This window comes from Urtica dioica, chromosome 1 (genome assembly GCF_054948205.1).
Source record: "Urtica dioica subsp. dioica isolate 48M chromosome 1, U.dioica_male_clone48M_v1_H2, whole genome shotgun sequence".
Classification (NCBI taxonomy): domain Eukaryota; kingdom Viridiplantae; phylum Streptophyta; class Magnoliopsida; order Rosales; family Urticaceae; genus Urtica; species Urtica dioica.
In genome coordinates this window covers 33,066,710-33,083,429 of record NC_142756.1, presented here as the reverse complement: position 1 = coordinate 33,083,429, position 16,720 = coordinate 33,066,710, and the positions used below count along the sequence as shown (strand labels likewise).

The 16,720-nt window shown below is 41.0% G+C and overlaps 1 protein-coding gene across 1 annotated transcript; it reads right to left on the bottom strand.

Moving 5' to 3' along the window:
- Positions 1 to 6,409: 6,409 nt before the first annotated feature.
- Positions 6,410 to 8,593, bottom strand: LOC149407909 (F-box family protein). Its single transcript, XM_089615992.1, has 2 exons — positions 8,433 to 8,593; positions 6,410 to 7,463 (listed from the first exon to the last, which is right to left on the bottom strand). Exon 2 carries the CDS (start codon positions 7,395 to 7,397, stop codon positions 6,636 to 6,638), a length of 762 nt encoding a protein of 253 aa, XP_089472118.1. The 5' UTR covers positions 7,398 to 7,463; positions 8,433 to 8,593; the 3' UTR covers positions 6,410 to 6,635.
- Positions 8,594 to 16,720: the final 8,127 nt, after the last annotated feature.

The following is a 16,720-nucleotide window of genomic DNA, read 5'->3' as shown; positions in this document are numbered from 1 at the left end:
AAGATGAGTTCGTTCCTCGAGTCGAGTTCGAGTCCACGAGTTGACTAGTATTCCTCGTGCCGACTCTTCACGTAACCTCGTGCAGGCTCTACATGAGTTCCCGAGTCGAGTTCGAGTCCACGAGTCGACTAGTATTCCTCGTGCCGACTCTCCACGTTACTCCTCGTGCAAGCTCTACATGAGTCCTCCAGTTGAGCCCCGAGTCCACAAGTCGACTGATACTCGTCGTGCAGGCTCTACATGAGTCCTCGAGTTGAGTCCCGAGTCCGCGCTCGCCGCCTAGCTCGTGAGCCGAAAGGTAGCGAGTTTCAAATGGGTTTCAAAGGCTTGCGTCTCCCAGACGTATCTGGTCTAGCCAGCGTCCACGGGAAACCTCGCCACGCAAATGTGGCTCCGCGCTCGCCGCCCAGCTCGTGAGCCGAAAAGTAGCGAGTTTCAAATGGGTTTCAAAGGCTTGCGTCCGCCAGGCGCATCTGGTCTAGCCAGCGTCCACGGGAAACCTCGCCACGCAAATGTGGCTCCGCGCTCGCCGCCCAGCTCGTGAGCCGAAAGGCAGCGAGTTTCAAATGGGTTTCAAAGGCTTGCGTCCGCCGGACGTATCTGGTCTAGCCAGCGTCCACGGGAATCCTCGCCACGCAAATGTGGCTCCGCGCTCGCCGCCCAGATCGTGAGCCGAAAGGCAGCGAGTTTCAAATGGGTTTCAAAGGCTTGCGTCCGCCGGACGTATCTGGTCTAGCCAGCGTCCACGGGAAACCTCGCCACGCAAATGTGGCTCCGCGCTCGCCGCCCAGCTCGTGAGCCGAAAGGCAGCGAGTTTCAAATGGGTTTCAAAGGCTTTCGTCCGCCTGACGTATCTGGTCTAGCCAGCGTCCACGGGAAACCTCGCCACGCAAATGTGGCTCCGCGCTCGCCGTCCAGCTCGTGAGCCGAAAGGCAGCGAGTTTCAAATGGGTTTCAAAGGCTTGCGTCCGCTGGACGTATCTGGTCTAGCCAGCGTCCACGGGAAACCTCGCCACCCAAATGTGGCTCCGCGCTCGCCGCCCAGCTCGTGAGCCGAAAGGTAGCGAGTTTCAAATGGGTTATAAAGGCTTGCGTCCGCCGGACGTATCTGGTCTAGCCAGCGTCCACGGTAAACCTCGCCACGCCAATGTGGCTCCACGCTCGCCGCCCAGCTCGTGAGCCGAAAGGCAGCGATTTTCAAATGGGTTTCAAAGGCTTACGTCCGCCTGACGTATCTGGTCTAGCCAGCGTCCACGGGAAACCTCGCCACGCAAATGTGGCTCCGCGCTCGCCGCCCAGCTCGTGAGCCGAAAGGCAGCGAGTTTCAAATGGGTTTCAAAGGCTTGCATCCGCCGGACGTATCTGGTCTAGCCAGCGTCCACGGGAAACCTCGCCACGCAAATGTGGCTCCGCGCTCGCTGCCCAGCTCGTGAGCCGAAAGGCAGCGAGTTTCAAATTGGTTTCAAAGGCTTGCGTCCGCCGGACGTATCTGGTCGCGTCCACGAGAAACCTCGCCACGCAAATGTGGCTCCACGCTCGCCGCCCAGCTCGTGAGCCGAAAGGCAGCGAGTTTCAAATGGGTTTCAAAGGCTTGCGTCCGCCGGACGTATCTGGTCTAGCCAGCGTCCACGGGAAACCTCGTCACGCAAATGTGGCACCGCGCTCGCCGCCCAGCCCGTGCGCCGATGGGCAGCGAGTCACCAATGGGTTTCAAAGGCTTGCGCCCGCCGGACGTACCTGGTCTAGCCAGCGTCTGCGGAAAACCCGGTCACACAAACGGGACACCGAGGCCCCCCGAGGTCTAAGCCGTGCAAATCGATCACGCCTTCATTGGTAGGTCGAGAAAATAAGCCACGCACAATAAAGTCGTGCTAATCGATCACGCCTTCATTGATAGGTCGAGAAAATAAGCCGCGCACAGTAAAGCCGTGCAAATCGATCACGCCTTCATTGGTAGGTCGAGAAAATAAGCCACGCACGATCAACTCCGAACAAAAGCCGTCACTCGTGACGCATAAAGCCGTCCCTCGCGACGCACAAAGGCCGTCCCTCGTGACGCACAAAGGCCGTCCCTCGTGACGCACAAAGGCCGTCCCTCGCGACGCGCAAAGGCTGTCCCCCATGACGCAAACCCGAGAGCGTTCGTCCCGCATCCGCATGAAAGCGTAGATTTTGAGTTTCCACTCGACCTACGCTCGACCGGAAACTCGGGGGGCTAATGTTACCGGTCCATCTCGGCCCGGCAGAGCAGCGACGGCCGCGATAGCGACCACCCCGGGACTCCCCCGACGCACGGCCGACCTCCGGCCTCATGAGCTCGGCCTCCAACTCATGGCCGACCTCCGGGCTCATTAGCTCGGCCTCCAGCTCATGGTCGACCTCCGGCCTCATGAACTCGGCCTCCAGCTCATGGCCGACCTCCGGTCTCATGAGCTTGACCTTAGCTCGGCCTCAGCTCGGCCTCCTTAGCTCGGCTTCAGCTCGGCCTCCTTAGCTCGGCCTCAGCTCGACCTCAGCTCGGCCTCCTTAGCACGGCCTCAGCTCGGCCTCCTTAGCTCGGCCTCAGCTCGGCCTCGGCCTGACGAGCTCGACCTCGGCCAATGGCCGGGCCTAGAGTCAGCCTCGGCCAATGGCCGGCTCAAATAGCCTCGGCCATTGGCCGGCCCTAGAGTCATGTTTGGCCAATGGCCGGCTCAAATAGCCTCGGCCATTGGCCGACCCCAGAGCCAGCTTCGGCCAATGGCCGGCTCAAATAGCCTCGGCCATTGGCCGGCCCCAGAGCCAGCCTTGGCCAATGGCCGGCTCAAATAGCCTCGGCCATTGGCCGGCCCTAGGGCCAGCCTAGTCCAATGGCCGGCTGAGACAGCCTCGGCCACTGGCCGGCCCAAGGGTCAGCCTCGGCCAATGGCCGAGCCAAGGCCATCCTCGGCCAAGGGGTTGCCCAAAATGCCCCTTGGTCGCCTATAAATACAAGGGTCCCTCCCTTGACCCAGGTAATCCATTTTTGAGCCCCGAAACGCTGTCGAACTCATACTTCACTCGTTTCGCTCATCTTTGGCCTCTCACCCTCTAAAACCTCTATACTCCACCTCAATCCCACTAATGTTGAGCGTCGGAGAGGTAAACAGAGGCACCCCCTCTGTTTCCTCTTTGTAGTTCACGTGTTCTCTCTTCCTTTTCAGGTACTTGGACGAACTCAAGGGACACTCACAGCTAAGGGACGACTTGGGATACCAAGTCCGACACGCTCGAGTCCAGGCGAGACCACTTGGTCCGGCCTTGGGTCTAACCGCCTGTGGCTCCTAAATCGTTGTCCGAAAAACAACGACAACATATAGTATCTAGGTTCATTGATATGTTGAGACTATGTTGATTACGTTTATATTTCCCATATCATGTGTAATCTCTACTGACGCTCATCTTAACGTCGCGCTCGCGAGTTATACTAGAACCTCGCATTGATTTTTCCTAAAACACCGCCAAAGGGGGAGATTGTTAATGCAACTACTTTGCAATTATTGGCGATGTTTAATTGGAAAAATTGCTCATAAAATGAGGATATCTGTTGCTGATACGGAGTCTTCACGCGGCAGAGAATATTTTATTTGTTGCAAATTTTGTAGCGACGTATTCTGCGACATTCTCGGAGTCATCAAATATCCGCGAGATTTTTTCGGGGTCAGAAGATATGATATCCCTGATGCCAGTAACTGAATTGTGACGCCCTAATTCGCCTCGAAGACTATATGTGGCATCCTCCTTTCATAAACTCTTTGACACCTTTTGAGAGAATCATTTTTTTTAGTGTTTTAGCAGAGCTTAGAACGACCTGTGTTCAAGCTTTTAAGGTGTCTTTTACCTCTGCTTTGTTGCCTATATACGGGTGATTGTATTAGAAGCTAGAGGTTAGGTTTTTCAATTGTTTTTTTGTTGGGAAACACGTTTAGAAGTCTCGGGAGAGATATTCTGTGGGAATCGAAGGGATCTCGAGCTTAGGGGGAGCCTAAGTTGCTGTTGAAGAGGATAGACGTAGGTTGGGTAGCTAGCGAGGGAGTCGTTGAGTGTAAATCCTTATTGTACCACGTTATCATAGTAAATTGCTTTCCACCGGGCAAAGGCCCTCCAGACGTAGGCACGAATTGCCGAACTGGGTTACCAATCCTTGTGTTCTTTATAATTTCGCACTTACAGCATTTCTTTGTTTGATCACTCAAATTTTAGTGTTTGTCACAGAATCCGTCACAGCATATTATGTGACATACGCACAGATTACGTAATTTCACAACATACGAGTAAAAAAAACATAATACAGGCCAAAGGTTAGATATTACTATATTTAAGCAATAAGTGCCAGTTTGCTGTTGTTCAAGGTGCTGGCATTCTAAGTCGAAATTGAGACATTCACGGAGGTTTTGAAGAACCAGTGATATCTAGATTTCGGTAGATTTATACTTGGTTTTTGACAGTTTTTCGAGTTTTTAAACTAGGACTAGAGAAACCAGCTACCAAGGTTGCAATGTGGTAAGTCCACGGTTTGTGACACAGAACAAACTACACAGATTTTCTATTATTTTTCTTCTAAAAAACTATTATTCAGATAAATGGACATTCCAGGTCATAAGCAATCCATTGATTCACTTTCAGGTTCTAAATTAAGAAAGAAAATGCTAGAAATGACACTGGAAAATAGATTACATGAAGCCGTATATTACAGATTATAATATTCGGACATTAACGAGAGAGAGAGAGAGAGAACGAGAGAGAGAGAGAGAGAGAGAGAGAGAGAGATCACGCATCTTTTCACAGGCGAAAAAATCTTTACCCTAAATTTCAGCGATAAGCATCACAGTATAGAAACATCGAAATTGAGACATATTCAATGTGCTTTCAGTCGGTTTTTGAAAATCAGTGAAGGAGCTCAGCTCAGTATAGGGCTAGGTTTTGTCTTAGTGATTTTGGGATTTCAGTAGATTTATCCTCTGGTTTTGACAATTTTTTTTATGAGTTTTTAAAGAGAAATTTTATTTTCTAGACCTAGTAGTTATGAAAATATATCAATTAGACCCACCACTAATTTAAAAATATCCAAAATTGGACTTTTGTACCGATTTCAGACGGAAATACCCTTGCAAGACCATATCACCCCAAGTTCATTCACCACTTATTTTCAAATCTCTTATTCTCTCTCATTTTCTCATCATTTCGAGTATCCAATTGGTTGAATTTCGTCAAAATGGGTAAGTGTGCTTCTTCATTCATCTTTTATAGCTTTAGTGATATAGTTTGTGTAGAATAAAAAAAGTAGGTAGATTTAGGTCAAATTTTCCGAAATTTGATGTTATTTCCGATGAAATCCAATAGTTTCGGATGAAATTCATGTACAATTTCCGATGAAGTTCAAGCAGAAAATCCGACAGAATCCGACAAAATCCGACCACTTCATTTTTCCGATTGGTCTCGACCGTTTCTGACCGAATCCGACCACTCCGATCAAATCCGATAAAATCCGACCAAATCTGATGAGTTTTGTAAAAATCCGATGGTCTCCGATTGGCTTTAAGTTTAATGTAATTTAATGTATTTTTGTGAAATTTCTTGTAGTTTTATTGATGGTTTACGACACGTGGGAGAGAAATGGACACTTATACGTGTTCAAAAACGCGAGAACATTTCCGCTTGAAATTTCGAAAGATACGACGTACATGGAGTTAGTCGACAAGGTGTACAAAGAGTCGATATAGACAGATCAAAGTATGACTTAAAGTTTGAAGTTCCATATGAAGCGGATAATATGCCGATTGAGCCTGCTTTGTTGAAGGACGATATTGACGTCGAGTATTATACGAAGTACAAAAGTCGTAGAAGTATCCTATCTATCCTACACTAATAAAACCATAAAATAAACATACAAATCTAACCTTTTTTGTCATTTTGAGCTATGGAACTTTGAGAGCTTGACAACCACCAACGCCAGATTTATAGCTTGAGAGCTCGTCGGATTGACTTGGTGACGCTCGGAATCGATCGGATTTGGAGAGATAAGGTCGGATTTTGAGGGATTCAGTCGGAGTTGGAGGTTGAGAGAAAAAGAGAGATGAAAAGTTTGAATATGAGAGGGAAAGATATGAAGTATGAGTGGGTATATTTGAAGTAGGGGTATTTTCGTCCAAAATTGGTACAAAAGTCCAATTTTGAATTTTTTTTAGATAGTTGGTTTAATTGAGATATTTTCATTACTTTGGGGTTTATAAAATGAAATTTCTCTTTTTAAACTAAGACTAGAAGAGCCAGCTACTGGTTAAGTCCACGGCAAACAGATGGTCAAAAAGAGATAAATATACGACTTGCTTGTGACACAGAACAAAAAAAACTACCACAGATTTTCTTTTAATTTTTCTTCTCAAAACAATTATTCAGATAAGTGGCATTCCAGGTCATAAACAATTGTTTGATTCAATTCCAGGTTCTGAATTAAAAAGAAAATGCAAACATAAAGCACACTTGGCTTAGTCAGACACTAGTTTATACTTTATTCACCACGGCAAATAAATGACATGAAGCCGTATATATACAGATTATATAATCGGACATTAACGAGAGTGAGAGAGAGAGAGAGAGAGAGTTCACGCATCTTTTCACTTCCAATCGAGCATGTCCAAGAGCCAAAGAACCTCCTCCTCGGAATTCGCAGCATCGCAGAAATCCATCTGAATCCCGAAAACCTCGAGCACACCATCCCTCGCCACGTCCACGAACAGCAGAGAAATCCACGCCCTGATCCCCGACACGAAAGGGTGCACCGGAGAAAGCTCGAGAAAGTCAAATGCCAACGCCCGGAACGATGATAGGTCCATATAATCAAACGCGGACTTGTCTATAATACACGCGACCGCGCCGGAGTCCCGTCGTCGGACGAGGACCGAGACACTCACGTTGTGGGTCGCCGGGACAGTGAACCTCGGCTCTGCCGAAATGGTCATCTTGTACTCGGGCCCGTTGATGTTGTACCTGACCTTCTCGGGGATCCCAATAGGGAGATCTGTGAGCCCCGCGCGGAGGATCGCGCCCGGGACAGCCTTGGAGAAGATCGGACGGTCGTCGTCCGACCAGATGTCGATAAAGAACTCGAGGTCGTCGAAGGAAATCCTTGGGGGCGGTAGTTTCTGGCCGCGGGGGCGTTTGTGGAAGTTCCGGTACAGCTTGTGGTGGTGGGTCGGGGAAGGAGGGCCGTTTTCGGTTTTTTTGCAGAAAGAAGGCCATCTCTTTGCGCAGAGGCACTTCCAAAAGTAGTCGTCGGAAGCCACGTCCTTCCATTGCTTGCAAACCGACATGCACCGAGAAAGGTCAACGCCGTCCAGGAACGGGAAAACCATCTTTAAAACCTCTTCAGTCAACATTTTTTTCCTTCTGTTTTATAGCTCTTGAAGATACATACTTTGAGAAGCGAATTAAAAGCAAAAGTCCTGTTAAAAATAAAGAGACACAATCTTATTTCATAATTTGATTAAACTCGACTCAATATGAGAATTCATACTAGCACCAAATCCCGGTATCTCTATAGAACATAACTTGATTAAACTCAATATTGGGATTCACTGTGTACAAGCACCAAAGCCCAGAATCTCTATTAAAAAATAGCTACTAAATCTAGATACAAAGTCTATTATTTTCGAATAGGCCATTTGGCACCCTATACTATTTCAATTCGACACTTCGACCATTATATACCTTTTTCTTGGCAAATCCCTCTATGATTTGTACCTTTTATACTATAATTATTACAAACATGTGCAAAAAAAAAACTGGCATTTTTGGAATATACTTACTTCTAAAACTTTTTCTGAAAAGCATTTAAGATGATATACTATACCCTTCGAAAATTGCATACCCGAAAAGCTTTCGTCCAATAATTACAATTACCAAAGGAATACAAGTTCAAAGAGTATGTGGCAAAGAAAAATGGATATGGGAGTCAAGGTGTCATCAAGCCGAATAGTACAAAGGACATAGAGTAGATGAGTAAGCTTGTAAATAGGTAAGTTCTAGTTCTTGATTATCAACGTTTTACATCCTTAAATCCGGATGGACATGGTTAAATACTCGAAACAAATCAGACTATCAATACAGATTTCACACAAGCACAACATCAAAGTAAATTCTACCTCCGAAAAAAATTAATGACGAATATTATCAGTTCTCATCCAAATCATCTTCTGATCTTTATAATTAACAAAAGTCCACAATTCCCTAGGAAAAAGAACAAGCAATTCCAATCGTAGAACAGACAAAATCCTTAAAATAATTTACCAGTTTGCAACAGAAATCAATGGAATCGGGAAAAAAAAAGACCGAGCCGAACCCTAATTAGAAGAGGACGACGATTCAAAACAGCTAAATATCATGATAATTAAATGAGATCATAGCTAGAGTACCTTAATCCTCCAACGAATTAGCAAATCCCTAAACCTGGTCGAATCTTGAACCAGAGATTTTCGCAGAGTATTGCTTGGAATTTTGGAAATGTAATACCATATCCAATCAAATTAATCCTCGTTCGTTTGCATCTTCTTTGAGGAAAAAATTAATAATATATGAAATTAATTTTGGAATCTTCGATTTTCCAAAGCTATTCATATTTTACTATTGGACTCAGAGTTACACCCAACACCATTGGGCTTCTCTTACTCAAAGGCCCAATCAAGTTTGGGATCCCATCAAGTTTATGGTTCCCACCGTTGACATTTAGTGGAAGCTGCTTAAGGTAGTGCTTTTTTGAAATTTATCACAAAAATAGTGTGTATTAAAGTTTTTATCAAGCTAATATTATTTGTTGAAACAATCCATTTTATCTTATTCTTTATGTTTACTATTTAATTTTATTTGTTGTTTATGGTTTCATTTGAAGAATAATCTCAGATATTTGTTTATAGTTAAAAAAAAAAAAAAATTGTTGCAACTAACCATTCGACTTGTTCTTTTTAAGAGTCTTTCTAATCAAAGTTTTATTTTATTAGCTAAAATAGCCCATCAACCCGCCGTAAATTAAATTAATTGAATAAAGTCATTTGTTACTGAAGTTTATAGAAAACTAATGAGCTATTTTTTTTAATAAAATAAAAATTGATCTACTTTTTAAAAAGATGATGGGTTATTGGCTTAATTGCTCCTTAAAAAATATCATTTTAAAAAAAGATACAAAAAAAGCCACTATTTTGAGAATGTTGTACCATAAAAGCACTATTCTTGTTATTTTATATTGATTTTTCTAGGGAGATATTGAAGCAAATTGAAAACATATAAATTTGATTTTTATGAAGAAAAAAAATTATATTTAACAAATTTATCACTAAATACTTGATTTCATGAAGAAAAAAAATGTCATTTTACATAATCAATGACAAGTTTACTGAGTTTACTAATATTTTATATCAAATTCCCAAGTTTGAAATATACTCTAAATTAGTTTAATTAAATAAATAAAATAACTAAGTATTTTAAGATCTAGAAATAAGAAGATGACCGTAAATTGTCAAATTTAACTTATAAATCACAAATATTTATGAAATTCAAAACATTTGCTATCCTACTCTCCTCAATGATTTTTACCTTCTCTCCACCCCCCAACTAGCGGCTCCAATCAGGAGCTCCTTCCCGGATTCCTTTCTTCCTTGTTCATCCCTCTAACTTTTCCTCCTTCACAACCTTTTTTTGCTTCTTTAAGAGGTTTTGCAATGTTGTCTATCCAATCTTTGCTCCAATCTACAATGATCCACTATGTTGACAGTGGTTGAGATAGTATCTAGACATTTTATTTTCAGGTCGGCGCTACTTGGCATCGTCATCGCCTTTGGTGTTGTGGAATAATGATTCCCTAGCTGTTGGCCATGAGCGATTCATCGAAGGTAGAGTCTGTCCTTCGTAGTAGTAACAATTGTTGATTGTATCTTCCACCGATCACGGTTCCATGTTTCATTCCAACAAGGATTTCTCAGTTTGTTAAGAGTAAACCCTAACACGACTTATGTGTCTAAGAGTATGATACTGATTAAATTTGTGTCAAAGAGTATATGGTGGCATAAGGGTGCTCCTCACAAAGAGGGTTCCTATAGAGGATTTGGTATTATTACTAAAAACAGTTGCTAAATTAAGGTATTTGTGTTCTTTCTCAGTGGTTGTTTTTCATGTTGGTGTGTTTGGATCTTGGTTTTGAACTTCCCACATTTTAAGAGTGAGCTTTTTTGTTATGAAGATGGAATGACTATTTTTCATGTTTTTATATGGAAGTTTTGATCGTATGTATGTATATATATATATATATATATATATAGATATATATATATATATATAGATATATATATATATATATCTATATCTATATATATATATATATCTATATATCTATATAATATAATAAGTCAGAATGCAAAATTACTATTCATAGACTATTCATCATATTCATTGTCCAATTAAATCATGACACTTCATTTTCAACCAATAAGAACACAACACATCATCTTCAAACCAAATTTTTATTACACTCACGCAAGATATCACGCGCCCTTTCAAACTCACGTGCATGATATCAGCTATATCGAAAATGGTTTTAAAGAGTAATTAGCGGAATCACAAAGTCCCACTCTGTCACTCCTATTCCTATTCCTTCCCTAAAACTTCACGCACGCTCTATCTCAGTCTCTCTATTTATGGTTCTCTGTGTTTCGTGTTACGGTTTCCTGTTCTCGTCTCGCGATTATTGGATTTACTGGTCGGACTCCGCAGGTTAACGTTCAAGATTCGCGCTCCTCTAGGTTCGTCGCCGATCTTAATTTCCCTTCAATTAAGCGTTTTGTTCTTATCCTTGTCTTTGAAAATGTATGTGGTTTTTTGGGTTTCCAGGCTTCTCGATTTGTATCGAGTGATTTTGGGAAGCGTTTTAAGTGAAATGGAAGATAATATTTGTACGGAAACTGACGAATTTGTGATATATTACTCAAATTGGGGGGGTTTTTTTTTAGTTGTTTTCATCTTATATGCATATCTCATTGCCGCGTGAAGAAAAATGTTTGATGTTCTATCTCAGTCTCACAGCAATTTTCGGTTTAGTCCTTTTTCCTTCCCCAATTCTTGAGAAAATCCGAGCTGTCTTCCGAATCCCTGCCATTCTTTTAGCCTAGCCTTGCCTTGCCTATTCTGTATTTGTCTAATTTATCTATTTTTACTCTTATTTTTTCTATTGCCTTGGTAACTATCATAATCCACTTTCATTGATTAAAAAAAAATTCATCAACCCTCTGTTTCTCAAAATTGTCTGATTAAACTTTTCGTCAAGATTTATTTTTATAATTTTCGTGTTTACTGATTTAATTATTTCGTTAAAGGCCTTAGGAATTTATGAATTTCGGTTGGAATCTTAGTGTGACGCTTGAAATACCTTGGGTACTGAAGATGAAACGGGAACAAGATTTAGGTTTCATATTTTTGGATTGCTGAAATGACTTAGACATGTAAAAATAAGGTTACCCTGAGATGGCGAATATTTAAAGTCTTTGGTGTTGGTGTTAGGAATTCTTGCCCACGAGAAGATACTTATGTAAATTCTCGTTGAAATTATTAATAAAATAAAGTTTGACATTTATTATCTATTTGAATTGAAAGCGTTATTTCTTATTTAATGAGATTTATTAAACATTCATTATTCCATAGCCTCCGTATCTAACTGAGTCACGTGCTGGGCACCTGAGTTCGGACGGTGTGCTAAAACATGGTCGATGACTGATATACGCCTGGAAAACTATATCTAAAGTCATATATGTGGAACACATGGGTGAAGGCTGATCACTATGTGGGAGCATTCTACACTTGTGGTAAGTGTACGACCCGGACAGGTCTTGTTGTAGATGTGTCGTTTAAAGACCGTTACGACACACTAACCGAGGCCACTATGATGGTCACAGTGAGACTTGATCTAAATCCTGAAGTGATCATGGACACTGGGTTATGTTACTGAGCTCTTTGACTCATTCGCTAAAAGGCTATTCATGCTAATCACAGCTTATGTCTTGGGAGTTTTCTCAGAGCATAATTCGAGTGGGAAATGATTTACAGATACGGAATCCAGCCTTCCTGCAAGAAGGTTAATGTTCTCTCACCTAAGGGTTGATTCCAGAACCGATAGATTGCGTGCACTTTCGAAGTAAGTAACGTTCGAAAGAATCTTTCGCTGCGGAAGAAACAATGCTTAGGGCTGATATGTATCAAGAGAAGTATAACGGAAAAATTGACTTCTCTTGACATGGGTTGAACCTGGAGGATCTTGATCATGAACTGACTATATCAGTGGACACTCGTCACGATGAGTAAATATAATTCTAGTATAAAAGAGAGTTCAGTCATGGCTTACAAGGTGGAGTATTTGACCAAGATTAAACGAATCGATGGAAAAAGAGAAAGGACTATTTCGTCTTTTTCATCGGATTTGTTAAGCTTCTATTACTAGGTCCATAGTCCCCGATTCGGCTCTGATAAAGACGGATAAGAACTTTCGTATAATAATGTTTATCATTATTAATCTCACTTGTTGTAATTGTGATTGACAGCATTAATTCTGGAAAACGGGTATTCACAGAATTAAATAAATATTTATGGTAGAATTATTTATTTATTGTTTGATCAAGTAAATAAACAATTATTAATTATTTGTTTATTGTTGGACCAAGTAAATAAATGATTAATTGGGTTTTAAGCAATTGGGCCTTGCACCCATGGAAAAATCGAATTGGGAATTTTGCATAGGATTTGCGCAAATCCCCTTGGCCGTGTCCCATCAAATCCGATTTTTTCAATATTGGTATTTACCAATATTTTCTCTTTAGTTGTTTAAATAAAGGAGAGAGAATAATATAAGATATTGTCCTATATTTTCTCCTTATATAAAGGAAAGTATTTAGGAGAATATATGAGAATATATTTAAAGGGAAATAATATATTCCCCTTTATTCTCTCACTAAATAAAATATTCTCTATTTAAATAGAGAATAATATCCCGTAGATATTGATCTGATGGATAAGAGAAAAAGTATGATTCACTTGTTGAGATCCAATGGCCTAGATTTAATCCACTAGTGTGAACACAATAAAAGGAAATAAAATATTCTGGAAGATTCCATGAATATCTCATTTTACTACTATAAATAGGGGTTCATGAGAAGGCAAAAAAAGCAATTATTTGGTGAAAATTTCGTGCATCCTAGCCTCTCCTTGGCCGTGCATCTGCCTCTCCCTCCCCTCGGAAATTCGTTTCCATTCTTAGTAAAATAAGAGAGAGATCTCGAAACACCTAGTTTCGTGATCTAGTGAGATAAAGATTGTGCCCACTCATTTTTCTTATTCGTCTCGGAGATTACGTTTCGGAAGACTAAGGTGTCATCACATCGAGTCCTTGAAGTAGAGTCCCTTATTTGATCGTGTGGAGGCTTGTACGTTCAAGATGAAGACGGATTGTGAAAGCTTTCAGTTCGTGAACCGAAAATCAATGTAAGTACTCGTTTACTCTTATTTCGGTTGCTTGAAATATATGCTCTCGTATAATTTTTTAATTAACGTAAATCTAGATCTTGTCATATAATCATTGAATTAATTAGCTCATGATTAGCGTAATTAATTACTTTTCCGCATTAATATGGTTATATGGGGGAATCATCCCCGACAAGTGGTATTAGAGCTAGTCGATTTACTTAATTAATTGATTCGTTCATGTGAGTAAATGTAATATGGTTTGAATGAATTTATATTTTGATATGAAGTTCATGCAATTCAATATCTGATTATGTGAATTGTGATTTGTGGTTGATCGTAGAATTTTTGATTCTCGCTTTTCTAGATTTTTGTACACCCGAAATTCAAAGGGTATAGGATTTTTTGTAAATCTTTTATTATTATTATTATTGTTGTAATCCGACGAGCGACGTTCTTGATCACGACGATCGGCGAGAGATGAGATGGACAGACAACGAAGAAGCATGACGGACGAAGAAAGCCTCAACGACTACGCCATAAGAAAACTTGTCACAAAATTTTGTGACAAGTTTCGGCCATCCTCTTCTTGCAGGGCTGCGCCCTCGTGGCGGCGGCGGTCCGGTGCAGCCTCAAGTCTAATCTTGACCTTGGTCAAGATTAGAGGATTCGTCCGGGCCTCAGCCCGGAAACCCTAGTGAGCCCACGGGCCCACTCATTAAAAAAAAAATTTACAGGAAAAAAAAATTAAGTTTTTTAATGTTTTATTTAATTAATTGTATGGGCTGAGCCCTAATGATTTTTATTTAAAACATTACAAAATAAATGATTATGATATCGATTTATTTTAAATGGGACATTGGAATGGGCACTTACTTAATTAATTTTTTCGATAAAAATTAGAAAAATTAAATAATTTGATATTGATTTATTTTTCTAAAGGACATAAGAATGGGCCCAATTGAATCCATGGGCCAATATGATTGGGCTCATCTTGATTTACTTTATAAGAGCCAATTAGGATACGATCAACACGAATCAAACCATGCTTGCTATGCTTGTTTATTTAATTGCTTTGCCATGCTTGTATGCTATAACTTAGATCATGTATCGTATGTTTATGGTTTTCATGGGCTTTCATTCATTAAAATTGTATAATTGGATTAGGATAGTTAATTAATGAATGAGTTGAAAGGATCGGAGAGCTTTGTCACCAAGCCGATAAGAGGCTAAGCTGAGAGGTACTTAAGAAGACATAGTGTCTCACCTTCTCTACTGGGAGCTTTTCCGTGAAGGAATACTATTAGGATAATGAAGACTAGAATGTCACAATTTTCCTAATCACTAAACTATATCGAAACTTATTGTTTTTAAGGGTAGCTTAGAATCACTCGTGCTTTTAATATGATTTAGTAAACACGAGTTAATCACCTAGATTAAAGTTAATGCTAGGAAATTAAAATACTAAAAGTATATTGAGTCTTAGGCCTCCAACATTGACACAACACCGTGAGGATGAAAGATCCCCTCGTGACCGGCGGTTTTCTAAACATGGTGGTCAGTTCCATTCGGAAGGGCTTTTCTGATTCCAATACCAAGGTTGTGTCTCTGACGATAGGTGGGAGGGTCGATCTCTGCGTGTACTAGTTACGCTAGTGCGTATGGGCTAGATTTCTTTCACTGAAATTTTGGGTCGACTCATGCATGAACCAACCGGTGGTTGCTCATGTGGCCAACGATTCCTATTAAAATGGTAGTTAGTGAGCATAGTTATGAAAGTACATGTACTGTGATTGTTCACTAATCTGAGATGGTTCTCATTTTCACTAGGTGCACTCCGTTACATCACCGGAGTGAAACGGACTGTGACTATTAGTCGAATTACCTTGGAATATAAAAAACTGGGTCTTTTAAATCTTTAGTATTTTTCCCCGTGCTTATGCATTATGTTTTTTATTTCCTAAATTTATATGATGAATGTTTTTCTTTTCAATAGTAATTTATGTACTTGTATTTTATTAATTTCAGCATGACTTCGAATTATGATCTCTTGAAGTATATTATGGATAACAAAATGAAGTTTGGTGAATGCGTAGTTCTTTATATGAGAAATATGACGGATTGGATGAATCTAGCCGCCTTTCGGGGCACAAAGATTGATGAGGCAACTCGGGTTGAAATCATTCTGAATTCACTCGCCGAGGAATACGCCGACTTTGTCATTTACTTTCGTGGTTTTGGCCCGGATTATAAAATGACGAAGTTTCAAAGCAAACTTCTTTCTTGGCGTGATGGTTTGATAGAGTGTGCTTACCATCAGGTGCAACCGAGTTTGGCACCACCGCCTCGTCCACCTTCACCAGAAGATTTACCATTAGAGAATGTTCTCGTAATGGAAAGGCCATCACTTATAGTGATTCCTGATGATGATGACATCAGCCCTGAGTCGTGTGAAGGTAATGTACCGTTCACTCACTTACATGTATTAGAAGCATTATATGTTGGAGATTCTCTCTCGTCCTGGATAATTGATTCGGGGACAACTAATCATGTTTGTACAACCTTACAGGTGTTTGACTCGTGGGAGGAACTGAGGGGAGACAAACTACAGCTTAGAGTGGGGAACGGAGAGTCCGTCACGGCTAAAGCTTTAGGAATAGTTCGACTCCGATTTCGAAATAAATATTTGATATTAGATTCAGTTTATTTTATTCCTGGGTTCTGTAGAAACCTAATTTCAGTTTCTGAATTACTTAAACAAAAAATTTCTTTATCTGTGAATGAGAAAACTATGAGTGTTTCTTTAGATGGAAGATTAATATGTGATGCCTTATTATATAATGGTTTATATGTATTAACTCCTGAAAATAAATGTTCATTTAATGCTGAAATGTTTAAAGTAGCTAAACCCACATCTAATAAGAAAATTAAACTGTCTAGTGATGAACAAACCTATTTATGGCGCTTAAGACTTGGTCATATAAATATAAAGAGGCTAGAGAGGCTTTCAAGGCTTGGGCCGTTGAAACACCTTCAAGTGGGAACTCTGCCTGTTTGTGAATCCTGTATTGAAGGAAAAATGACCAACCGATCTTTTGCTGGAAAAGGATTAAGAGCCACCGAACCTCTGCAACTTGTTCACTCTGACGTCTGTGGACCAATGAGTGAAGCTGCGAGAGGCGGTTATGAATACTTCATCACATTTACT